Here is a 26,494-nt window from a genome sequence, read left to right on the forward strand (position 1 = left end):
GGAAAAAAAAAAGATCGGCAATATATTTCAGATCCTTGTCGCTGTAACGGAGCGCTAATCCACAAATCTAAGTGTGCCGCTTGTAATAGAGACGCTGGCATTAACCCATGTTTATGCTCCTGGGGGTGAGGAGATAGGAGGGATAACGTAGCGATGGCGTGATGGCAGTCATTTTAGGCTTACTCTCTGTAATTCTGAATACTACACTCATTCTCTTGCCAGGCTGAAATGGCTGGTTACACAGAGAAGATTGCGTTCATGGCAAGGGGGGGGGGGGTAATACGGTGTAGAGCAGTGGGGTCTGCCTTTTGGGAAGCACAATAATGATTATCTTCCTTCAGGAGCATGGCCATACCTCCAAATCTATTATTATTGTCATCTACGATATACCAAGACAGTGTTTCCAGTGCAGGGTGCCTCCAGCTGTTGCAAAACTACAACTTCCAGCATGCCCGGACAGCCAAAGGCTGTCCGGGCATGCTGGAAGTTGTAGTTTTGCAACAGCTGGAGACACCTTGGTTGGGAAATCCTGTACTAAGACCTAGTAATGTTGCCGAATTGTAGTGTTCATAGTGGACTGCCATGGTGGCATATCTATCCTATAGGGCACATGACCACCATAGGCATTATGGTTGCACCTGAATTCCATATCATGTCATAGAGGCTAACCGCGGCCATCACTACATGAAGCTTATTTGTTTAAGTGATGATTGAGTATGTTTGGCAGGGATTTCAGTGGGACCCATTCTGAGATATGCTATAAGGGTCCGAGATGCCTGTCCCCTTTGTAACCCATTGTGCGCACACAGAAATATCCAGATTTATTTGTACCCAACACACATAACTACTTCAAACCATAACTTGTAGCTTCCGGGCCCGGATGCAAAATTTGCAACAGGGCTCCATGTGCCAATTATAATACTGGTCTCTTATGGCGCAAATGTGCTTTGGGGCCCCCTTAGGAACCAGGGCTCCGGTGCAACTGCTACCTCTGCACCCCCTATAGCTACACCCCTGCTTCTAACTACCTAGACCATGCCTGAGGCTAGGGACAGAAAGCTCTAGGAACAGCAGTGGGTAGCCCTTTTTAAAGATAGAGAAAGCATTAGGAACAGCTGAGCATGCATTGTCGGCTCGTCTATGTCATTCCCTGCTACTGCACGTACTCAGTACAACTCAAATAGCAAATCTACCTATCTATCTCATATCTATCTATCTATCTATCTCATATCTATCTATCTATCTATCGCATATCTATCTATCTATGTATCTCATATATATCAATCTATCTCATATTTATCAATCTATCTATCTATCTATCTATCTATCTCATATTTATCTATCTCATATCTATCTATCATCTATCTATCTATTTCATATCTATCTATCTCATATCTATCTATCTATCATCTATCTCATATCTATCTCATATCTATCTATCTATTGCATATCTATCTATCTATGTATCTCATATATACCAATCTATCTCATATTTATCAATCTATCTCATATCTATCTATCCATCTCATATCTATCTATCTCATATTTATCTATCTCATATCTATCTATCTATATATCTCATATCTATCTCATATCTATCTATCTATCTATCTATCTATCATCTATCTATCTATTTCATATCTATCTATCTCTCTCATATCTATCTATCATCTATCATCTATCTATCTCATATCTATCTATCTATCTCATATCTATCTATCATCTATCTATCTCATATCTATCTATCTCATATCTATCATCTATCTCATATCTATCTATCTCATATCTATCTATCATCTATCTATCTCATATCTATCTATCTATCTATCTATCTCATATCTATCTATCTCTCTATCTCTCTATCTCATGTCTATCAATCTATCTATCTCATATTATCGGGGTATACCACGCACCGGCCTATAACACGCACCCTCATTTTACCAAGGATATTTTGGTAAAAAAAGTTTTTTACCCAAATATCCTTGGTAAAATGAGGGTGCATGTGTGTGCGTGTGTATACCCCGATACACTGTTTCTGACCCCGCAGAAGCCCCCAGGAAAGGCAGGGGGAGAGAGGCCGTCGCTGCCCGCTTCTCTCCCCCTGCCTTTCCTGGGGTCTAGAGCCCTGCAGCTGCCGCTTCTCTCCTGCTGGCTATCAGCGCCTGCGCCGCTTCTCTCCCCCTGGCCATAGGCGCCGGCAAGGGGGAGACGCAGGGGACGCCACACCGGAGGCCAGAAGCAGCGTGGACCCGACCCCAGCAACAGGTAATTATACAACGGGGGATGGGAGAGGCAACGGGGCAGCGGCGCCGGCAATGGGTGCCGGTGCCGCTGCCCCTTCTCTCCCCATGGCTATCGGCACCGCTGCCCCATTGCCGGCACCGCTTCTCTCCCCCTGGCTATCGGCGCCGGCAATGGGGCAGCGGCACCGATAGCCAGGGGGAGAGAAGGGGCAGCGCTGATAGCAAGGGGGAGAGAAGCGGCAGAAGCAGGGCTCTAGACCCCAGGAAAGGCAGGGGGAGAGAAGCCGGCAGGTCTCTGCACCTGCAAAAGCCGCTGCAGTTCATTGATTTAAAGCGCCCGCTTTAAATCATTGAACTGCAGCGGCTTATCGGCGTCTAACACACAGATCGACTTTAGGCTAAAAATTTTAGCATTATAGCATATAAATATAGAATTAAATGTACATGGTATAGTGTGCCACAAGTAAATACCGATCCACTGCCTCTTGGTCACAGATGAAGTAGTCATATATAGTAGCCTAAGGAGAAAAGGAGAGCGCTCCATAGCGTGAAACCGCCTTCAGGTAATCTAGTATAATAACTAGGAACTCTTACCATCGGTGGTTGCGTAACCCCACACACAACAATGGTAAGCGTGGAGGGGTAATGATGTCCAGTCTGTAGCCTTCCCAATCACAGAGCTAAAATGGAGAAAGGACTTCCAAGGGATGAATGGCTTTGAACGGCGCTGACCAGCGCCGTTCAAAGCCATTCATCCCTTGGAAGTCCTTTCTCCATGTATAGTAGCCTGGCACACGGCTGCCTTCATGGTATATAGAGAAATAGAAAAAAGAACTCCAAAGATAGCGCCATCTTTGGAGTTCTTTTCTTCTTCTTTTCTCTCTTCTTCTTTCTTTTTTCTATTTCTCCATTTACCTACCACTGGATCCGGTACCAGAGTTTCTGGTCAAGCTCCCATGGCCTGCAATTCCTAGGCTACCCGACATTCAGAGGTGATATGCATAACCTCAAGGTTACACCAGGTGAGAGTCCATAATCCAGACCCTCGCAGAATTTTCCTTGCACCCACGGGATTACACAAGGCGCTGTCCTTGCTTTTTTTTGCATCCTTTCTTATTATATTCAAGGTATATAGGTGACAGATTCATTTATACACGGTAATTGGCATGCTTTGACTGTAGATGAAAAGGCTCCGATTGTCGTCTGCGAAGTGATAGCATGACAGAGCCTTTGTCTCCAAGGAGCTAATGAGCTTTATGTTATGACAGTACTGCGTGTCCCCAAAGCAGTTTTACACCTACGCTGAACTTGGACTAACGTTCATTACTGCACAGACATACAATGAAAATGAAGGATTATAAAGAGTTCGCAAATACAAAATGTTATCCTCCAGTCACATAAACAGTCACTTCTGATGCACGGCGATAATGATAATGCTGCAAAATTCCATTTTACCACCCCTGCCTGTCATGTCACATGACATTTTATTATGAAAGTCCTAGAACAAAAAGCAATAAAAAGTGAAGAGTTTAAAAAGAACAGACATGTAAAGTCATTGTTACTGATCGTAAAACACTTATGTGAATTCAAAGGATCCCACCACTACATTGACTAGCAGCTGACTTTTCTGTAGAATAAGGGTGCGTTCACACTGAGTAATTCCTCTTGAATTCTCCGCTCCAAATTAATGCACATCTTCTCTGCCCATTGACTTTAATGTTATTTCTGCTGTCCTGTTCACATTGCGGAAATTCTGCTAGCATAATTCCGACGCTGAATTCCTTTCCGCTTGAAGAAAGAGCATGTTTATTCTTCAAGCGGAATCCACGAGCAGAATCCAATAGAAGTCAATGGTAAAAAAAAAATCCGCCCTACATCGTTTTCTAGCGGAATTCGAGCGGAATTCAAGCAGAATTCCTCTTCATTTCCCCATGGAAATTCTGCTCCAATTCCGCTTGAATTCTGCTTGATGGAGAAGGCAACAATTTCCTGACCGAACTTATTCCTCGTGAATTCCTCTTGAATTATTCCACACTAACAGTTACCGGTAGGCTGGGTTCACACTGTGGAATTTCTGGGCAGAATTTCTGCCGGAGATCGAGCCATCGGCACTAGGACCGCGCGGACTGCATTGCCATCCCCATAGGCGGCAATGCATTTCTGGGTGGATCTTTTGGGAGATCTGCTCAGAAATGCATTGACATCTATGGCGACGGCAATGTAGTCTGCACGGTCCTAGTGCCGCCGGCTTGATCTCTGGCAGAAATTCTGCCCAGAAATTCCACAGTGTGAACCCAGGCTTAAAGCCCCTTTATATGGGCTGAGTATTGGGCACATAGGTTCTCAAGGAATGCTCATTCTCATTAATTTATCCATGTAAAAATGCCTGTAATCAACCACCGAACAAGAAACGCTCGCGCCCATCAGCTGATCACATAACAGTTATCAGCCACATGTTGCCCTGTGCAGCTTACAATGATAAAGAATAAGGGCCGCACAAATGATTCTACGACCATTCTTGCAGCCAGGCCATGTAAAGTCACAGTGAACGCTGTCCGTCACTGGGATCGGCGCTTGTTATCGAGCTCCTACTGGTCTTCAGCCTTGCCATACGCAATAGAGAATGGTCAGTTCTCTCTCCCAATCCCAACATAAACACGCCTGCTCAGCTCCCAGAGTGTCCACATATTCTGAATGGGGTGGAGAGTTGTAAACTGCTGCCAGACACTTATTGCAGTGGCTTATAATCTGATAGAGAGAAGCCCTTCAATCAAGCCTGACTGACAAGAAGGGGGCACTGCAAATGTGATTGGAACCATTGCTTCCCTTCCTCCATGACTGAGGAAAACAATGAGATATCTCTGTTCTTCTCACCTGTCAGGTCCTGGGGCTGGTATGTGAGGCCCCGGGGACTTAACAGGTTCTCGTTCATGTATTTTCATGTATCTTTTATGTACCACTTAGAGCAAGATCTTGGTTGACTACTATTAGAATAATGTAATGACACAGAACATTTCTGGTCTTAAAGGGGTACTCCACTCCTGTCAGACATCTTTCATATCTATGGCCTGCTGCTCACGTCCAGGGATATTGCTGGTTAGACTGATGCTTCTTCTGATCCCAGCGTATTGACTCTTCCTTTTTTCATCATAATGCAAGTCTTAAAGGGGTACTCTGCTGCTCAGCGTTTGGAACAAACACCCTTAAAGGGGTACTCTGCTGTTCAGCGTTTGGAACAAACCATTCCGAACGCTGAAGGCAGGAGCTCGTTACATCATAACCCCGGTTATGATGTAACGAGCTCCTGCCTTCAGCGTTCGGAATGGTTTGTTCCAAACGCTGAACAGCAGAGTACCCCTTTAAGGGTGTTTGTTCCAAACGCTGAGCAGCAGAGTACCCCTTTAAGACTTGCATTGTGGGGGCGGGTGTGACGTCATGAGGGGGCGGGGCTATGATGTAACGAGCTCCCGGCTTCAGCGTTCGGAACAGTTTGTTCCAAACGCTGAGCAGCAGAGTACCCCTTTAAGGGTGTTTGTTCCAAACGCTGAGCAGCAGAGTACCCCTTTAAGGGTGTAGGGGGTCGGGTTATGGGAATTTTCCAGTAAAGCAAATAAAACTTCTTCAGAAATATTACAAAGAAGTCTAACATTTACTGTACTAACCATGACAAATGGTCGGATACTTAAGGTTATAAAATGATGATAAAAGGAAGAGTCAATACGCTGGGATCAGAAGAAGCATCCGTCTAACCAGCAATATCCCTGGACGTGAGCAGCAGGCCATAGATATGAAAGATGTCTGACAGTACCTGCTCTCTGTATGTTCTTTACAGTGACATGAGATTTGATGCAGTAAACAGGTAACAGGGTTATGCTTGGCCTCGTATCTGGAATCCATCATCAGGAAAGACAGCGCCTCATCTGTACGTTGTTATTTCCCAGCAGAAATGCTTTGATGAATTGTTTGCTAAAGGGCAACTAAAGAATAATAATGTTCATTTTGAGTGGACAATCTGAGGGCTTTTGTGCCCCATCCATTATTTCCGAGCATTTTCAACTTTCCTAAACTCTTTACACAAATTCTCTCCCATTAGAGATGGTTATGGCTGCAGGTAAACCAGTAGGATCTACATTAAAGGGGTTATCCAGGAAAAAACTTTTATATATATATATATATATATATATATATATATATATATATATGTATATATCAACTGACTCCAGAAAGTTAAACAGATTTGTAAATTACTTCTATTAAAAAATCTTAATCCTTTCAGTACTTATGAGCTGCTGAAGTTGAGTTGTTCTTTTCTATCTAAGTGCTCTCTGATGACACGTGTCTCGGGAACCGCCCAGTTTAGAAGCAAATCCCCATAGCAAACCTCTTCTACTATGTGCAGTTCCCGAGACAAGCAGAGATGTCAGCAGTGAGCACTGTTGCCAGACAGAAAACAACAACTCAACTTCAGCAGCTGATAATTATTGAAAGCATAAAGATTTTTTAATAGAAGTAATTTACAAATCTGTTTAACATTCTGGAGCAAGTTGATATATATTAAAAAAAAAGTTTTTTTTTCCTGGAATACCCCTTTAATATATATGTTAAACCACATGTTCTATGTGATTAAGTGAGATGTTTGTCACCCAAGTGGAACTTCATATATTACCTATTCTCATAGGACATGAAAACCGCATAGATGCAATGAAGGGTTTGTGGAGAGGGACAACTCCTTTAAGGATTTCACACCTAGAACCTATATCACAGCTATGAGAGTACACTGCACAATCTCATTATACATAGAAACTAGTAATAAAATATATTGAAACTCAGTGCAGTGTATCAAATGCATAGTCCCAGAACACAGAGAAGAATACTGTGAAGAAGTGACTGGCTGCTAATCAATCTGATGAATACGAAGTTGTTCATTATTCGTGGCCAATGTTTCAGAGTGATAAATGTCTATTTTACTGGTATTTTAAGGGTCTATAGAGAATGTGATAAGTATGGCGTACTACATCGTTCTCCAGCTGGCTTCCCATTGAGGCACAGAACAATACCATTCTGATTACAAAAATCTCACATTCTTGTATGAACGAATCACAGAGGGTATCATTAGACTTTTAATAGTTCAAATCTTCGACAGAGAGAGTAAATAAACGTAAGGCATTCTCTACATGGAAACAAATGGAACCTGATCACTATCTAAAACTTAACCTTTATTAATTATTAAAAGAATCAACTAATTAGACCGAAATAATTATTATATATATAAATATTAATTATTATATAAAATAAATATCTGGATCATCTAGACCAGTGCTGGCGAACCTTTTTGAGCCCAAGTGCCCAAACCGTAACGCATGGCAACTTGTTTCCCCTCAAAGTGTCAGCCCAGCAATTAAATCAGAATACTGAGGCTTTAGTTTAGAAAAAACAACTCCTACAATTGCCATAACTAATTAACATCTTTTGTTTTAAAAGAAGAACACAACAACAGAGTTCAATGACCCAAACTTGTTTTTTGTAATTGATAGTTTATAGTTCCCCCACATTAGGTTGTAGTTCCCCCACATTAGATTGGCAGCACAGTCCCCCCCCCCCCCCCATATTAGGTGTGCAGTACAGTTCCCCCACACCAGGTTGGAAGTATAGTTCCCCCACATTAGGTTGGCAGTGTAGTTCCCCCACATTAGGTTGGCAGTATAGTTCCCCCACATTAGGCTGGCAGTATAGTTCCCCCACATTAGGTTGGCAGTATAGTTTCCCATATTAGGTTAGCAATATAGTTCCCCCACATTAGGTTGGCAGTATAGTTCCCCACATTAGATTGGCAGCACAGTTCCCCCACATTAGGATGGCAGTATAAGTCCCCCCACATTAGGTGTGCAGTACAGTTCCCCCACATTAGGTTGGAAGTATAGTTCCCCCACATTAGGTTGGCAGTATAGTTCCCCCACATTAGGTTGGCAGTATAGTTCCCCCACATTAGGTTAGCAATATAGTTCCCCCACATTAGGTTGGCAGTATAGTTCCCTCACATTAGGCTGGCAGCACAGTTCCCCCACATTAGGCTGGCAGTATAACTCCCCCCACATTAGGTGTGCAGTACAGTTCACCCACATTAGTTTGGAAGTATAGTTACCCCACATTAGGCTGGCAGTATAGTTCCCCCACATTTGGTTAGCAATATAGTTCCCCCACATTAGGCTGGCAGTATAGCTTCCCCACATTAGGTTAGCAGTATAGTTCCCTCACATTAGGTTGTCAGTATAGTTCCCCCACATTAGGTTGGCAGTATAGTTCCCCCACATTAGGTTGGCAGTATAGTTCCCCCACATTAGGTGCAGTATAGTTCCCCCACATTAGGTGCAGTATAGTTCCCCCCCATTAGGTGCAGTATAGTTCCCCCACATTAGGTTGGCAGTATAGTTCCCCCACATTAGGTTGGCAGTATAGTTCCCCCCACATTAGGTGCAGTATAGCTCCCCCACATTAGGTGCACTATAGTTCCACCACAGGTGCAGTATAGTTTCCCACATTGGGTGCAGTATAGTTCCCCCAATTAGGTGCAGTACAGTTCCCCCACATTAGGTGCAGTATAGTTCCCCACATTAGGTGCAGTATAGTTCCCCCACATTAGGTTGGCAGTATAGTTCCCTCACATTAGGTTGTCAGTATAGTTCCCCCACATTAGGTTGGCAGCACAGTTCCCCCACATTAGGCTGGCAGTATAAGTCCCCCCACATTAGGTGTGCAGTACAGTTCACCCACATTAGTTTGGAAGTATAGTTACCCCACATTAGGCTGGCAGTATAGTTCCCCCACATTTGGTTAACAATATAGTTCCCCCACATTAGGCTGGCAGTATAGTTTCCCCACATTAGGTTAGCAGTATAGTTCCCTCACATTAGGTTGTCTGTATAGTTCCCCCACATTAGGTTGGCAGTATAGTTCCCCCACATTAGGTTGGCAGTATAGTTCCCCCACATTAGGTGCAGTATAGTTCCCCCACATTAGGTGCAGTATAGTTCCCCCACATTAGGTGCAGTATAGTTCCCCCACATTAGGTTGGCAGTATAGTTCCCCCACATTAGGTTGGCAGTATAGTTCCCCCCACTTTAGGTGCAGTATAGTTCCCCCACATGACGTGCAGTATAGTTCCCCCACATTAGGTATAGTATAGTTCCCCACATTAGGTGCAGTAGAGTTCCCCCACATTAGGTTGGGAGTATAGTTCCCCCCACATTAGGTTGGCAGTATAGTTCCCCCCACATTAAGTTGGCAGTATAGTTCCCCCACATTAGGTGCAGTATAGTTCCCCCACATTAGGTACAGTATAGCTCCCCCCCCATTAGGTTGGCAGTATAGTTCCCCCACATTAGGTGCAGTATAGCTCCCCCACATTAGGTGCAGTATAGTTCCACCACAGGTGCAGTATAGTTTCCCACATTGGGTGCAGTATAGTTCCCCCCATTAGGTGCAGTACAGTTCCCCCACATTAGGTGCAGTATAGTTCCCCACATTAGGTGCAGTATAGTTCCCCACATTAGGTGCAGTACAGTTCCCCACATTAGGTGCAGTATAGTTCCCCCCACATTAGGTGCAGTATATTTCCCCCACATTAGAGTCAGTATAGTTCCCCACATTATGTGCAATATTGTTCCCCACATTAGGTGCAGTATAGTTCCCCAAATTAGGTGTAGTATAGTTCCCCACATTAGGTGCAGTATAGCTCCCCCACATTAGGTGCAGTATAGTTCCCCCACATTAGGTGCAGTATAGTTCCCCCACATTAGGTGCAGTATAGTTCCCCCACATTAGGTGCAGTATAGTTCCCCCTCATTAGGTGCAGTATAGTTCCCCCACATTAGGTGCAGTATAGTTCCAAACATTCGAGTCAGTATAGTTCCCCACATTAGGTGCAATACAGTTCCCCACATTAGGTGCAGTATAGCTCCCCACATTAGGTGCAGTATAGCTCCCCCACATTAGGTGCAGTATAGCTCCCCGCATTAGGTGCAGTATAGTTCCCCCGCATTAGGTGCAGTATAGTTCCCCCACGTTAGGTACAGTATAGTTCCCCACATTAGGTTGGCAGTATAGTTCCCCCACAGACATACAGCCTTCAGCCATATACTGTGTATGGCTGGAGGCTGTATGCCTGTGTACTGCCTCACAGTTCTCCGTCCACCGCTCCTCCGGTCAGGGATCACGATCTACTGCTATTGCCTACAGGTGTTGCATGGATTTTTTTGTATGATTAATTTTTTAATAAAGCTATTATGTAAAGTCATTGTGTGCCTGGAGGAAAGTGCTTCTTTAAAACCAGGTGGTTAAGCGTTACAGTAGCTCTACAAGGATTGACACCCCACATATATTTTATGCTGCTGAGGAAAGAACCTAGGAGGTTCTGAAACGCGTCCAGCCCACATTATCATACTCTTGGGATCACTACCATCCATACTCCTGCCTCCAATATCTAAGTTTTACAGTGACTGCCACCTGTCAATCTTAATTGCTCCCAGTGCGCGCTGGAAAGACACGAGGAGAGGACCGGAACCACCATCCAAGCGGTGCAGCCGCAGCGCTGCAGTCCCCTGATTCCAGGCCCACTACAATATTCACTGCTCGTACCGGGAGACGGGCGAGTCTCCGAGCGGTCAGCTCTCCTGCTAAGAGAGCCGGCACGGAGACTGCCAGGAGGAGCCACGCGGAGATCATATACAGGTACCGGAGACATCACTGCATTAGCCGGAGAGTCCATCACGGCACCCGTGCAGCAGACGCCCGGACCGGTGAGCATACCTTATCCATTCATATCACGCAGAGCCGTGAATCATTATCTGTGCAAGCTGTATATTATTACAGAACATTCTATTCCAACTGAGACAAAGTAGCTTGGTTTGATTTGTTACTTTGGAGAACTTGTTACGTAACACTGCTGAGAAAAAATTGATTGGTATTGCTATCTCTTGCTTGAGATACCTACAAGAGACTGAATTTTCTGCTATACTAGGTGCATTGCTAGAGGCTGATTTGGAGTTTTTTTTGTCCATTGATTTTGACCATATACTTGGATGAACTGTTGTGAACTTTAGGTCAAATTTTGGTGTTGATCCACACCGACAATATTTATTTCTACTATTTATTGGAGTGATTCCAGAGGTCTTCATCATTTATGTTTTTTATGATATTTTTATATGATTGTCTAACATTTTATATATGATCCCTGTACACCTGGAAGGGCCCTGTGGGTAGCCAGTCATCAATTATTATTTGACAAATTTTTATACCATTTATTCTATTAAATAACCATTACTCCATATATCCATGACCTTGAGCCCCATTTTTTATATTTTATTATGTAAAGTCATTGTGTGCCTGGAGGAAAGTGCTTCTTTAAAACCAGGTGGTTAAGCATTACAGTAGCTCTATAAGGATTAACACCCCACAGATTTAAAAGGGGCAGTATACTGACGCACACTTGCTTAGTCCATTTCTTATTTCGGTCAGAGAAGACTACAGTGTCCTCCAACCAGCCCATGAGCAAGTTGGCATAGCTGAGGCACATGGGCTCCCCTTTTCCGTGCCCCCAAGCTAGTGGTAGAAGACCGAGTCGCCCACAAAATAATTGTGTGTGAAAATGTACGCAAGTAATTCTAGAATAACGTCATTGTGTGCCTGGAGGAAAGTGCTTCTAGTGCTAAGGTAGTATGCTACTGCTTTATGTCCAATGTCATGGAGGATTGAACGGTATAAAGCCTCTACATCAATCAAGGCCAACCAATCAACCAATGGGATTTGTCCAATTACATTTCTTCTACCTTTCAAGAGATCCATGGTATCTCTGAGATACAAAAGAAGTGCAGTAACAAATGATATCAGTCTCTGTGTCTAATTTTGTGAAAGGTAATTAACCCCCTGAAAAGATAGGTTTACATTTGAGTCCATAAAAAGCTGAGGACCTGACAAAGAGGGTGGAGCATTCAACGTGTTGTCCGGATAAATCTCTATTATTTTACTTCTATATTTTGTCTATTCATTTTGGGTATAGATAGACCAGAAGAACTGTCTCTGGACATCCAATTTTTGTCAGGCTCTTGAGGATCTTCTGGTTCCCTGCAGTTTCTCAGAGGGTTGACTTGCTCAATTTCTATCGCCAGTGCAAGGACCTTGAATTGGAGAAGGTCGGCTGGTCCTGGCATCCCTGCTTATTGTGCACCCTCTTGTTGTAAGGCGCATACTAATGTTGTGCTCACAGCACAACATAATAAGGTAAGCAAGCATTTTGCTCACCTCTAACTCAAATCACCTGGATAACCGATCTTGGAGTGCCTCTCCTGTGTTCTCTTTTATTTTGGTTTTCTACTTGATGTATGTGCATGTGTTATTAACCCCTTAAGGACGCAGCTCAATTACAGCTTAAGGACACAGCCCTTTTTGTAAATCTGACCCCTGTCACTTTATGCATTAATAACTTTGGGATGCTTTTACCTTTTTCGTGACATATTCTACTTTAACATAGTGGTAAATTTTCATCGTTACTTGCATCCTTTCTTGGTAAAAAATCCCAAAATGTCATGAAAATTTAGCATTTTTCTATCTTTGAAACTCTCTGCTTGTAAGGAAAATGGATATTCCAAATAAATTATATATTGATTCACAAATACAATATGTCTACTTTATGTTTGCATCATAAAGTTGACATGTTTTTACTTTTTGAAGACATTAGATGGTTTCACGAAAATTTCAAAATCAGAATTTTTCAGGGGCCAGTTAAGTTTGAAGTGGATTTGAGGGGCCTTTCTTTGAGAAATACCCCATAAATTACCCCATTATAGAAACTGCACCCCTCAAAGTATTTAAAATGACATTCAGAAAGTTTGTTAACCCTTTAGGTGTTTCACAAGAAGAGCAGCAAAGTGAAGGAGAAAAATGTAAATCTGCATTTTTTTTTACACTAACATGTTCTTGTAGCCCCATTTTTTTCATTTTTAAAAGTGGTATATTTTTTTTACATTTACACATCCGAATTTAACGAAAACTCGTCAAACACGTATGGGGTGTTAAGGCTCACTGTACCCCTTGTTATGTTCCTTGAGGGGTGTAGTTTCCAAAACAGTATGCAATGGGGGGGGGGATTTTTTGCCGTTCTGGCACCATAGGGGCTTCCTAAATGCGACATGCCCCCCAAAAACCATTTCAGCAAAATTTGCTTTCCAAAAACCAAATGTGACTTCCATTGTGAGCATTGTAGTGCGTACGCAGAGCACTTGACATCCACATATGGGGTATTTCCATACTCAAGAGATATGAGGTTACAAATTTTGGAAAAAAATTTTCTCCTATTACCCCTTGTAAAAATGTAAAATTTGGGGAAAAACCAGCATTTTAGTGAAAATAAAAAATATATTTACACATCCAAACTTAACAAAAAGTTGTCAAACACCTGTGGGGTGTTAAGGCTCACTGGACCCCTTGTTACATTCCCTGAGGGGTGTAGTTTCCAAAATCGTAAGCCATGCGTTTTTTTTTTTTTGCTGTTCTGGCACCATTGGGGCTTCCTAAATGTGACATGCCGCCCAAAAACCATTTCAGCAAAACTCACTCTCCAAAATCCCATTGTCGCTCCTTCCCTTCTGAGCCTTGTAGTGCACCCACAGAGCACTTGACATACACATATGAGATATTTCCTTACTCAAGAGAAATTGGGTTACAAATTTTATGGTGACTTCTCTACTTTTTACCCCTTGTAAAAATTCAAAAACTGGGTCGACAAGAACATACGGGTGTAAAAAATTAAGATTTAGAATTTTCTCCTTCACTTTGCTGCTATTCCTGTGAAACAGGAAGTGTTAACACACTTACTGAATGTCATTTTGAATACTTTGAGGGGTGCAGTTTTTATAATGGGGTCATTTATGGGGTATTTCTTATATGAAGGCCCCTCAAATCCACTTTAAAACTGAACTGGTCCCTGAAAAATTCTGATTTTGAAAATTTTGTGAAAAATTGGAAAATTGCTGCTGAACTTTGAAGCCCTCTGATGTCTTCCAAAAGTAAAAACATGTTAACTTTATGATGCAAACAGAAAGTAGACATATTGTATATGTGAATCAATAAATAATTTATTTGGAATATCCATTTTCCTTATAAGCAGAGAGCTTCAAAGTAAAAAAAAAATCCAAAATGTTCTAATTTTTCATAAAATTTGGGAATTTTTCACCAAGAAATGATGCAAGTATCAACATAATTTTACCACTAACATAAAGTAGAATATGTCACGAAAAAAACAATCTTGGAATCAGAATGAAAAGTAAAAGCATCTAAGAGTTATTAATGCTTAAAGTAACAGCGGTCAGATGTGCAAAAAATGGCCGGGTCCTTAAGGTGAAAATAGGCTGGGTCCTTAAGGGGTTAAGGACTCAGAATGCAGTGCGTTACAACCAATAAAATGCCCATTCTGATTGGTTAGTTCTTCCAGCCATTGACAGTTCGCAGATCCGGTCCTTAGTATTGTATACCGAGTTTGGTTTCAAGTTACAATGGTCCAGAAATAACCATTGTATATTGAAAAAATATAAAAGTTCTGCTAAGCAGTTGATGCATTTGCCTCTATTGTAACACATAGTGTACTGGAATCACAGAAAAAAATGACAATTGATTCTGCTATGTACGATGCCCAATAGTTTTTATAGAAATATGAATTTTAGGCTTACCCTCACTAGGTCTGAGTACCCAGTTTCTTTAGCAGTCCACCATGGCTGGGCTTTGAGTCCATCCACATTGTAAAGTGACCGCTGCCAGACAGAGGCAAAATGTCCCTTCTTGTGGCCAATCTCGTACCACGTGTATGCCTGAAAAATATTATAACATTTAAGATTTCTGAAACTCTTTTGTTAGGGATAAGCAAGAACAAGTAGAATTCTGTTGGCATTCAGGTACTTTAGAAAGACAGATGAAATTTTAAAATACTGAATGTAGCGCTGAAAGGTGGAGTCCAAAGAACTTTCGTACTGTTATTAACAACCAAATAGTGAGAAAACTACACCTAGACACAGGCAATTTTTTTGATTTCCTGGCTGTCAAAAAGTTCATAGGTACACTATTGGCAATGAATGGAGACAGTCAACTAATGGCACTGTAGGCCCATGGCTTCTTTTGGTATTACAGTCATGAGATAATGCAGTTGGCACCACTCCACCTCACATTGGAGCATGTGCATTTCAAAGGATTGGAGCCCCCGATCCATGGGCACAGCAGATCGTTTGGTGCCGGTGTACGCAAACAGAAATGTGAACAGTACCTTGTAAGGGAGAAATGACACGGCACCCGGAACACTTCTTTATTTCTGATAATGGTGCATACAAATGAGGATTCACTACACCAACAATGCGTTGGTGTAGTGCATCCTCATTGTTGGTGTAGTGCAACAGTTCCCTGTAGCACCAGTCTTAGGTTGTCCCGTAGCATGTAAATTCACATCACTTTTTATGGTGACTAAATTGTCCATTAAGTAGATGTCATGTTGCCTCAGAACGGTTGCATTATGGCAGCTGTTCACAATTTCTCTTCTATTGCACTCTACCTCTTTGTCTCCAGCTCTTTGCAGGGCATCCCCCAAGTGAAAGTAGAACCGACCATCATCAGTACCGGGCTCACCAGACAACAGGCCTTCCTGAAATATAAATATTATTGTGATTTTTTTTCCCTCCTGGCCACAGTATGACAGTAGCAGCTACATTAAAAGTATATATTATTTATCACTTAGGTGCTGCTCACCTTAACCGCTTCCCTCTTTGGCAATTTTTCATTTTATAATTTTTAGCGGCTTCCGTTTCTACGCAGTGCAAATTTCGGTAAACATTTCCCCTTATATTTATTCTCTAGGTCCATACAGTCGCAAGGATACCCAATTTATATAGGTTTTATTTTATTTTACTACAAAAAAATCATAACTACATGCATCAAAATTAATAAGTTGAAAAATGTCCTCTTCTGACCCCTATAACTTTTTTATTTTTCTGAATAAGGGGCGATATGGTAGCTAATTTTTTGTGGCATCATCTAAAGTTTTTATTGGTACCATTTTTGTTTTGATCAGACATTTTGTTCACTTTTTATAAAAATTTTTATGGTATAAAAAGTGAATAAAAATACGCTATTTTGGACTTTGGAATTTTTTTACATTTACGCCATTGACCGTGCGGTTTAATTAATTATATATTATTATTTTATAAGTTCGGACATTTACGCACGCGGCAATACCACATATGTTTATTTTTATTTACACAGTTTTTTTTTTTTAAATGGGAAAAGGCGGTGATTCTGACTTTTATTAGGGAAGGGGTTAAATCACATTTATGAACACTATGCATACACTGATCTCTTACACTGTTCACTGCCATGCAATAGGATGACATTGATCAGTGTTATCGCTAGTGAAGAGGCAGGTAGGGATCCTCCTCACGTCCTGCAAGCTGTTCGGGACCGAACAGCACCATTGAGCTAACTGGCAATTTTTAATTTCGTCTAAAGGGTCACGTCTAAAGGGTTAATGCGGGACATCAGCCCGATCGGCGATGTCCGGCATCAGCCGTGGGTTCTGGTTGCTTATAGCAAGCAGGACCCACCAGGTATGATGCGCGCTCAGCTGCTGAGCGAGCGTCATACCTCGGGAGCCGCAAATGGACGTGAATGTACGTCCATTTGCGGCAAGGGGTTAAAGGGTACTCCACTGCCCCAGCGTTTGGAACATTTTGTTCCAAACGCTGTGTGCGGGCAGCCGTCATGCCCCCTCCCATAGACTTGCATTGATGGGACGTGGCGTGACATCACGAGAGGCTTGGTCGTGTTGCCATGACCCCCGCAGACCGCACCCAGCGTTCAGAACAAAATGTTCCAAACGCTGAGGTACCTCTTTAACCCCTTAAGGACCGGGGGTTTTTCCGTTTTTGCATTTTCGTTTTTTGCTCCTTGCCTTTAAAAAATCATAACTCTTTCAATTTTGCACCTAAAAATCCATATGATGGCTTATTTTTTGCGCCACCAATTCTAATTTGTAATGACGTCAGTCATTTTGCCCAAAAATCTACGGTGAAATGGAAAAAAAAATCATTGTGCGTCAAAATTGAAAAAAAAAACCCAGTTTTGTAACTTTTGGGGGCTTCCGTTTCTACGTAGTACATTTTTCGGTAAAAATGACACCTTATCTTTATTCTGTAGGTCCATACAATTAAAATGATCCCCTACTTATATAGATTTGATTTTTTTGGACTTCTGGAAAAAATCATAACTACATGCAGGAAAATTAATACGTTTAAAATTGTCATCTTCTGACCCCTATAACTTTTTTATTTTTCTGTGTATGGGGCGGTATGAGGGCTCATTTTTTGTGCCGTGATCTGAAGTTTTTAACGGTACAATTTTTGCATTGATAGGACTTATTGATCGCTTTTTATTCATTTTTAAATGATATAAAAAGTGACCAAAAATGCACTATTTTGGACTTTGGAATTTTTTGGGAATTTCATTGACCGAGCGGTTTAATTAATGATATATGTTTATAATTCGGACATTTCCGCACGCGGTGATACCATATATGTTCATTTTATTTTTTATTTACACTGTGTTTTTTTTTTTTTATTGGAAAAGGGGGGTGATTCAAACTTTTAATAGGGGAGGAGTTAAATGATCTTTATTCACTTTTTTTTTTCACTTTTTTTTTGCAGTGTTATAGGTCCCATAGGGACCTATAACACTGCACACACTGATCTTCTATGCTGATCACTGGTTTCTCATAAGAAACCAGTGATCAACGATTCTGCCGCATGACTGCTCATGCCTGGATCTCAGGCACTGAGCAGTCATTCGGCGATCGGACAGCGAGGAGGCAGGTAGGGGCCCTCCCGCTGTCCTGTCAGCTGTTCGGGATGCCGCGATTAGCCGCGGCTATCCCGAACAGCCAGACTGAGCTAGCCGGCCACTTTCGGTTTCACTTTTAGCCGCGCGGCTCAGCTCTGAGCGCGCGGCTAAAGGGTTAATAGCGCGCGGTGCCGCGATCGGCACTGCGCGCTATTAGAGGCGGGTCCCGGCTTCACTATGACGCCGGGCCCGCCTTGATATGACGCGGGGTTACTGTGTAACCCCGCGTTATATCAGGAGAGCAGGTCCAAGGGCGTACCTGTACGCCCTTGGTCCTTAAGGGGTTAAAAAGTACCTGTCACCAAATAAACTTTTCAAAACTAGCTCAGGCTATGTTTCTTAACTTCTTTTAACACTTTTCCCACCCTTAAAAATTTTTTCAGAGCTTTAAAAAGTTGTGTATCTTACAGTTCTTCTTGCTCACATAGTAAAATCTCCCTGCAGGAGAAAGTGGCGGTTTCAAGCAGGCATGACATCACTGAAGCCTGCTGGGGGACCACTTCCGCCCTCACACCTTTGCAGTGCTGTGATGAATTAGAAGACCGCAAGCTCTATGCATGTTTCAGTGAGGCTCTATTCATCTTTCAATGAGGCTCTGTGCATGTTTCAGTGAGGCTCTGTGCAGCTGTAAATCAGGCTCAGTGCAGAGAAGCACTTCCTCAGTTTGGTCTCCAGCCAGGCCGGGAGGAGACCAAACTCACTGTATTAATTGTGGCAGGGAACAGAACAGAGCCATCTAGTGGCTGTTTTTCTTTACATTTTAAACATATTTATAGAGCATCAAGTAAAGAAAAACACTGCAACTCACCACCTTCAAGCTTGGGACTGTTCGAGCACCTGCCCGATGGGGTTAATTCCGAAGGATACGCTGTGCCTGGCCTGTCCTCTCTTGCTTATTCAGATTAAACATATTTATGTTGATAATTTTAAAATTTTGAATGGGAAAGTGTCTGCTAATTACACAAGGGACACTATATTAAAAGTTTTATTTGGTGACAGGTATTCTTTAACACTGCTGTCCTAGGCACATGCCCACAGGTGCCTAATGGCAAATACAGCCCTGTCCTAAAAAACTAAACTGTGACCAAACTTTTTTTTTTTTTTTGCAGTTAGTGGTTTACCTTTAGGTATGGAATACTTTCAATAATTTTATTTTCTGCTTTGAGGATGAACCCATAATGTACTTTGGCAAAACCATTATTGGGGTCCATTGATAAAACCTGAAAATAGAAAAGAAAACATTTACCTTAACATGCTTTCAAATTGGTCTTTTATATGAGGTTACCAACAAGTTAATCTCTGATTTAACATGTCTCTAGCTAAGACTCTGTTCACACTTGCTTCATTGTTACTGTTTAAAACAGATAAAACAATGCACAGCTGGATCCATTGCACAGTGAATACCACTGGCAATTGACAGACACCACTGAGTTACAGTCGGGTCCATTAAGTGTCAGTGGTATTAAAGGGGTATTCCAGTGAAAAACAATTTTTTCATATCAACTGCCTCCAGAAAGTTAAAATGATTTGTAAATTACTTCTAATAAAAAAATCTTAATACTTCCAGTAGGTATCAGCTGCTGAAGTTGAGTTGTTTTCTGTCTGACAACAGTGCTCTCTGCTGACACCTCTGTCTGTCTCAGGAACCGTCCAGAGCAGGATAGGTTTGCTATGGGGATTTGCTCCTACTCTGGACAGTTCCTGAGACAGACAGAGGTGTCAGCAGAGAGCACTGTGTTCAGACAGAAAAGAACAACTCAACTTCAGCAGCTGATAAGTACTGGAAGGATTAAACATTTTTAATAGAAGTTATTTACAAATCTGTTTAACTTTCTGGAGCCAGTTGATATGAAAAAAAAAAATTCGCTGGAATATTCTTTCAATTCAAATGTAAACAGAGTCTAATAACAGAGTTTAGTGCAGTGGAACAAATAAGGCTTGGCCAGAGTTGAATGTACCTATGGTCGCACTAAGCCTATATAAGTTCAAGAAGCACTCCTGATTTGTTTTGCCTTTATCATGCACAATCACTGTCCCCAGTCTAACAGCACCATTTTTTTGTATAACAGCACAGCTGCAGCTATATGTTTTACTACAGTAACTTGGTCATGTGACCCCCAGTCTGACTCTTCAAATCTTCCAGTGCTTAATGTGTCAGAGCAGGATGTCAGTTAAGGGTTCTGACTTCCTGTGAACTACATGATGACATCCTCACCTACCAGATCCCCCCCTCCCAGCTCCATCTGCTACCTTTATGGGATAAGGATGTGGCTGCATTCACACGGTGTGTTCCTTGCAACAGTTTTTATGTTTTTGCCATGATTTTCCCAAAATCACATCAGCCAAAATATATAAAAAATGCTATAAAATTCTTCCTGGGACCATGACCTAAAACACATTAATTGTGATTATAGGTCAAATCACTTTAGTCTGATGGCAATATTTCTCTCTTTTAATAAAAACATGCATAAAAACGGCATGCAGTTGACCCCAACCCATTTTTTCAGTCTTAGGAGTTAACCTGGGTGACCTCCAGCACTAGCAGTCTGACTAAACAGGTGCAATGATCAAACACCCCACCCTATGCCAGGAGATTCAAGGGAAATGTAAGCTGCATTATCAAGTAATTTCAGTAATAGATTTGCAATTAGAAATGGCTAAAAACCTTGCCTGCCACATCAGCTAAAACAGGTAAGCAGAAGGCTTATGCCAGAACATATTATTCTCTAATTATTGCCTATGCTGCACTATATAAGCAAAAAATAAAAAAACACTGATGGCCTATCCTTAGAAACTCCAATATTGTGTAATCTGAGTGGGTCTGATTCCTTGGACCCAGCAATAGGCAGAGCAATGAAGCTGTGGGGCTTCACAGTAGAGAGTAAAGTAAGGCACAAAGTCATGTCATTCACACACAGACACATGGATGAGACTATCAGGTAATGATGTCCAATAGGAGCTGATTGGTGAGGGTGCAAATGGTCACTTCCCACCCAGTCACATATTAATGGGTCACTCTATCATAAAAAAGGTGCACTTAAAATCAGTGTCTCCATTATTTAGGAGCCGTCACATCTGAAAGTAGTCTGTTGATCTATATCAAAGTCCCAACATTCTAAATGTTCTAAACATGTAAAGCACACTGGACATCATATTTGATTTACCTCTTCATATACTTCTTTGGCTTTTTGATTATCTCCAATCAGAAGGTAGCCAACACCAAGATCATTTCTGAGTGATATATCTTCAGGGTAGAGCTGTACTAACTTCTGAAGAGTAAGTATAGATCCTCGCATGCGGCCTGGGGTGTCAAAACAGAGCTGAGAAGTTCATATATAAAATAGTTTTTCTTATAAACGGAGACAGCAGGTCAGTGGTTTATTTAAAGAAACAGTGTCTTCAGAAAAGGCTTCCTGCATTATAAGTCTATATGGTCAATGTCCTATAAAAACCCTACTAGTTGTAACAACTGTGTGCACTGAAAGTGTACCTATACTTTTAAAACAATTGCATAAACCTGCATATTTTTGTTACATTAACCCTTTAGAGTGTCGACAAGATTATTTAAATGTTTTCACTGAGCCCCTAAAAGTCCTGACCATGGTGCACAACCATTTCTCACTTTCACCATTTCAGGGAAACGAAAGCCGGACTGTTTGCCAGTAGTACACACAAAGAAGACTTCCTTTTCCTTACTTGTCTGCCCAATCATAGCACAGCACCTATGCCTCTCTGCTATAGCAAGACAAAGTGCTGATTATTGGGCTGAACAGACTGGCACTGAGCTGGTGGATGACAATCCTGTAGTCTAGAGAGAGATGGGAGGGGAGATTACATTCAGGAGGCAGCATTGTGGGCATACATAGGAGCACTGGTATTTACACAAGGGACAGCTATCTTTATGGGTGGTCAAAGATGAGAAGAAAGCCTTGATTTACTTTACATGTACAGAATGGGTCCTCTGGACGTGGCAGACAGTTTCACAGATTGAAGTTATACACTCCAAGCTCTCTCCATCTCTTCTGCAGGCACCAAGACATACAGGAGGTGGGAGTGGGACTTAGCTATTGCTTTGTGCAATTAGTGATGGAGAGAGCCTGAGGTGTCTATCTGCAGTCTGTGAGTCTGTCTGAGCCTAACAAAAGGCTAATGGCCAAGACTTTAGGGCTTTTCTTCTGGCTTAAACAGCCATTATTGGTAAATGAAGTAATTTACAAATATATTAGGAATCACATACAGTATCAAATGGAGAGAAGTTGTTGGAAATCACAGAAACCATGCAAAGTTAACAATGTTATTGTTAATAAATTATAAAGCTTAAATAAGGGGGAGTGTAAAGTTTATTACTTGGCACCAAAACAAGTAAACCACTGAAAGGGTGTTGGGTTAGCAGATGAACCATAAGTATCATTTGTTCATTCCAGTATTGTTTCACTGCAGAGCAGAAGATACCATTTCATTGCTATGCATCTTAATCGCAGATCTCTCTCTGGCTGCATAAATGAGAATGGCTACAGGTGATAATGGAAATGTTTTGTTCCAGTAAGTTTGTCATTTTCATTACAGTACTGTGTTATTAATGTATGCATGGAAGGAACAGCAAGTCCACAGAGTAATCAGGCTGTGCCACTTGTCCTGTCATTGGCGTGGCGGCATGGCATAAACACTTCCCTCCAGTCTATGTCACTTGGTAATTACGGAGTTCAGAACTTCACAGCATTCGCCCCAATGAATTCTAATTTTCAATCTGTACAGAGACGGACGGTTTCATGGGCTTTTAAGTGTCCCCTAAGCTGCCACTGTAGGTACACATCACTAAAAGCAATTTACACAACTTCAATTGTTGCTGAGTATCCAGTCACTAACTATCCATGAACAGCAGTGAATAATACATGTATAATTCATGTCAATGGAGAATCACTACTGACATGTATGTAAATAATCACCAGCCTCAGAACAGTAATCAGCTATATAACCCTACAGAGGCTTCGCTCGAGACCTTCATACCAATAGTGATTGACAAGTCTCCTAGGGGGGGATCTCTGATATAGACCTGCAGATTCCCTATAAACTCCTTGGGGGAGATTTATCAAAACCTGTCCAGAGGAAAAGTTGCTGAGTTGTCCATAGCAACCAATCAGATTGTTTCTTTCATTTTGCAGAGGCCTTTTCAGAAATTAAAGAAGCGAGCTGATTGGTTGCTATGGGCAACTCAGCAACTTTTCCTCTGGACAGGTTTTGATAAATCTCCCTCCTTGTATTTAAATGAGGTTCTGCATAAGTTGCAATACAGAAGAAAGTTTTAGGCATCTGGAGTTAAAAGTGGACAAACTGGGCTGAAACAGAACCTACTGTGATCACCACTGCTGCGCTGTTCTGGTGTTGCTCTGTCCCTCTGCTTACAACTACTGGCTGGACGATCTGACCAATCAGAATAAGCATTTCACTGGTAAATCACCTGCATTACTGAAGTGCATGCACTGACTGGCTGTCTGGTAGCGCCTTCTACAGTACAGAGAGGTACTACATGTTCTGTACTATTCTTTGCTATGGTTAGCTGCTCCTTTGGACAACAGTGTAATAAAGAAAACTGTGTCCCTGTAACGGAATGTGACCCTTCGCACAGGGACACCATTTTTTGCTTTACAGCCAGCTCCCTCTCATTCCATTGCCACTACCCTCTTTCAGGGAGACAGGGACACAGTTTCTCTGCACATCTCCCACCCACCAGCGCAGCACATCCACTATCTGCCCGGTAGCTGTTGCAAGACTACAACCCTAAGCTTATCCTCACTGTAATGCTGTGGGAGTTATAGTCTTGCAACAGGAAGCAGGCCAACGGTAGATGTGCGGTACAGGTGGGTGATAGATGTGCAGGTGGGTGAAAGGCTGCGGAGCGCTCCTCTGGCTGCTCCTCACAGTCTGTCTAAGTGGCAGGAAGATAGGGAAAAACTGTGTCCCCGTCCCCCTGAGAGAGGGTACTGGGGGATGAAAGTGAGGAAGAAAGCTGTAAAGAAGAAAACTGTGTCCCTGTGCGGAGGGTCACATTCAGCTACAGGGACACATTTTTCTTCATTACACCGGCTCCACTTTACTTTTTTAGGACACTGTGTACTGTACAGGACCCTGAAGAAGCTTCTGTCCTCTACATAGACAGTGATTTACAGCTTCCGGCAGCTTTCTTACTTCAATATGTAAGGACTTTCCTTATCTGTATTAGTTATCTTAGTTTTCTTTAACCCCTTAAGGACCGGGGTTTTTTCCGTTTTTGCATTTTCGTTTTTTGCTCCTTGCCTTTAAAAAATCATAACTTTTTCAATTTTGCACCTAAAAATCCATATGATGGCTTATTTTTTGCGCCACCAATTCTACTTTGTAATGTCGTCAGGTATTTTGCCCAAAAATCTACGGTGAAACGGGAAAAAAAATCATTGTGCGACAAAATTTAAAAAAAAACGCCGTTTTGTAACTTTTGGGGGCTTCCGTTTCTACGTAGTACATTTTTCGGTAAAAATGACACCTTATCTTTATTCTGTAGGTCCATATGATTAAAATGATACCCTACTTATATAGGTTTGATTTTGTCGTACGTCTGGAAAAAATCATAACTACATGCAGGAAAATTAATACGTTTAAAATTGTCATATTCTGACCCCTATAACTTTATGGGGCGGTATCAGGGCTCATTTTTTGCGCCGTGATCTGAAGTTTTTAACGGCACCATTTTTGCATTGATAGGACTTATTGACTTTTTATTCATTTTTAAATGATATAAAAAGTGACCAAAAATGCACTATTTTGGATTTTGGAATTTTTTTGCGCGCACGCCATTGACCGAGCGGTTTAATTAATGATATATTTTTATAAATCGGACATTTCCGCACGCGGTGATACCATATATTTTATTTTTATTTACACTGTGGTTTTTTTTTTATTGGAAAAGGGGGGTGATTCAAACTTTTAATAGGGGAGGCGTTAAATGATCTTTATTCACTTTTTTTTTCCACTTTTTTTTTGCAGTGTTATAGGTTCCATAGGGACCTATAACACTGCACACACTGATCTCTTATACTGATCATTGTTATCCAATAGGGACCTATAACTCTGCACACACTGATCTTCATCATTGATCACTGGTTTCTCATAGGAAACCAGTGATCGACGATTCTGCCGCATGACTGCTCATGCCTGGATCTCAGGCACTAAGCAGTCATTCGGCGATCGGACAGCGAGGAGGCAGGTAGGGGCCCTCCCGCTGTCCTGTAAGCTGTTCGGGATGCCGCGATTAGCCGCGGCTATCCCGAACAGCCCTACTGAGCTAGCCGGCAACTTTTACTTTTGCTTTTAGCCGCGCGGCTCAGCTCTGAGCGCGCGGCTAAAGGGTTAATAGCGTGCGGCGCCACGATCGGCGCTGCGCGCTATTAGAGGCGGGTCCCGGCTTCACTATGATGCCGGGCCCGCCGTGATATGACGCGGGGTTACACAGTAGGGGCCCTCCCGCTGTCCTGTAAGCTGTTCGGGATGCCGCGATTAGCCGCGGCTATCCCGAACAGCCCTACTGAGCTAGCCGGCAACTTTTACTTTTGCTTTTAGCCGCGCGGCTCAGCTCTGAGCGCGCGGCTAAAGGGTTAATAGCGTGCGGCGCCACGATCGGCGCTGCGCGCTATTAGAGGCGGGTCCCGGCTTCACTATGACGCCGGGCCCGCCGTGATATGACGCGGGGTTACTGTGTAACCCCGCGTTATATCAGGAGAGCAGGACCAAGGACGTACCGGTACGTCCTTGGTCCTTAAGGGGTTAATCCTGACTTTTTCCTATTTTTGGATGACATTGTGGGACTTTAGAAACAATTAACAGGTTTCCATTGAGTTATGGTTTCAACATACAATGTTCTCAAAATACAATGGTTGTCCTGGAACCAATAAATACTGTATTGTAACTTAAGGGACCACTGTTAAGTGGTCCTGCCCATCTATATACAAAGAAAAATCAGATAGAATTTTCATGGCTTTTCTAAACCATCTTACCAAGAAATTGCTGGCGATTGGCTCTTCTCTTGAGTGCGAGTTTTACTAGATCTGAAGGAACATTGGACAAGCCAGTCACTTCTTCATAAGTGCCAATGGCGCGCAACAGAATCTCATTGCTCCTCATCTTCTCAGCCACGTCATCTTCAGACTGCAAGGACAATCATGGGTGGAAGGAGTTTGTTAAAAATAAAATATTATTAACCTGACATGTCTATGTTAGGCCCTATTCATATCTGTGGTATACGGTAGCAGCGGTTTATGAACAATGTTTGATGGCAATAACACTGTATGCTATGC

At 42.2% G+C, this 26,494-nt stretch overlaps 1 protein-coding gene across 5 annotated transcripts in view; it reads right to left on the minus strand.

The window, feature by feature from the left end:
- The window catches only part of ASPH (aspartate beta-hydroxylase), a 193,660-nt gene that overhangs the window by 16,689 nt on the left and 150,477 nt on the right, over positions 1–26,494 (minus strand). For all 5 annotated transcript variants that reach the window (XM_056522027.1, XM_056522024.1, XM_056522025.1 and 2 more), the window contains 5 exons: positions 26,195–26,345; positions 21,332–21,468; positions 19,289–19,387; positions 15,832–15,921; positions 14,963–15,100 (listed from right to left, as the gene is read on the minus strand). In XM_056522027.1, the coding sequence (XP_056378002.1) occupies positions 14,963–15,100; positions 15,832–15,921; positions 19,289–19,387; positions 21,332–21,468; positions 26,195–26,345 (615 nt within the window). The remainder of the gene's footprint in view (positions 1–14,962; positions 15,101–15,831; positions 15,922–19,288; positions 19,388–21,331; positions 21,469–26,194; positions 26,346–26,494) is intronic.

This window comes from Hyla sarda, chromosome 5, assembly GCF_029499605.1.
Source record: "Hyla sarda isolate aHylSar1 chromosome 5, aHylSar1.hap1, whole genome shotgun sequence".
NCBI classification, from domain to species: domain Eukaryota; kingdom Metazoa; phylum Chordata; class Amphibia; order Anura; family Hylidae; genus Hyla; species Hyla sarda.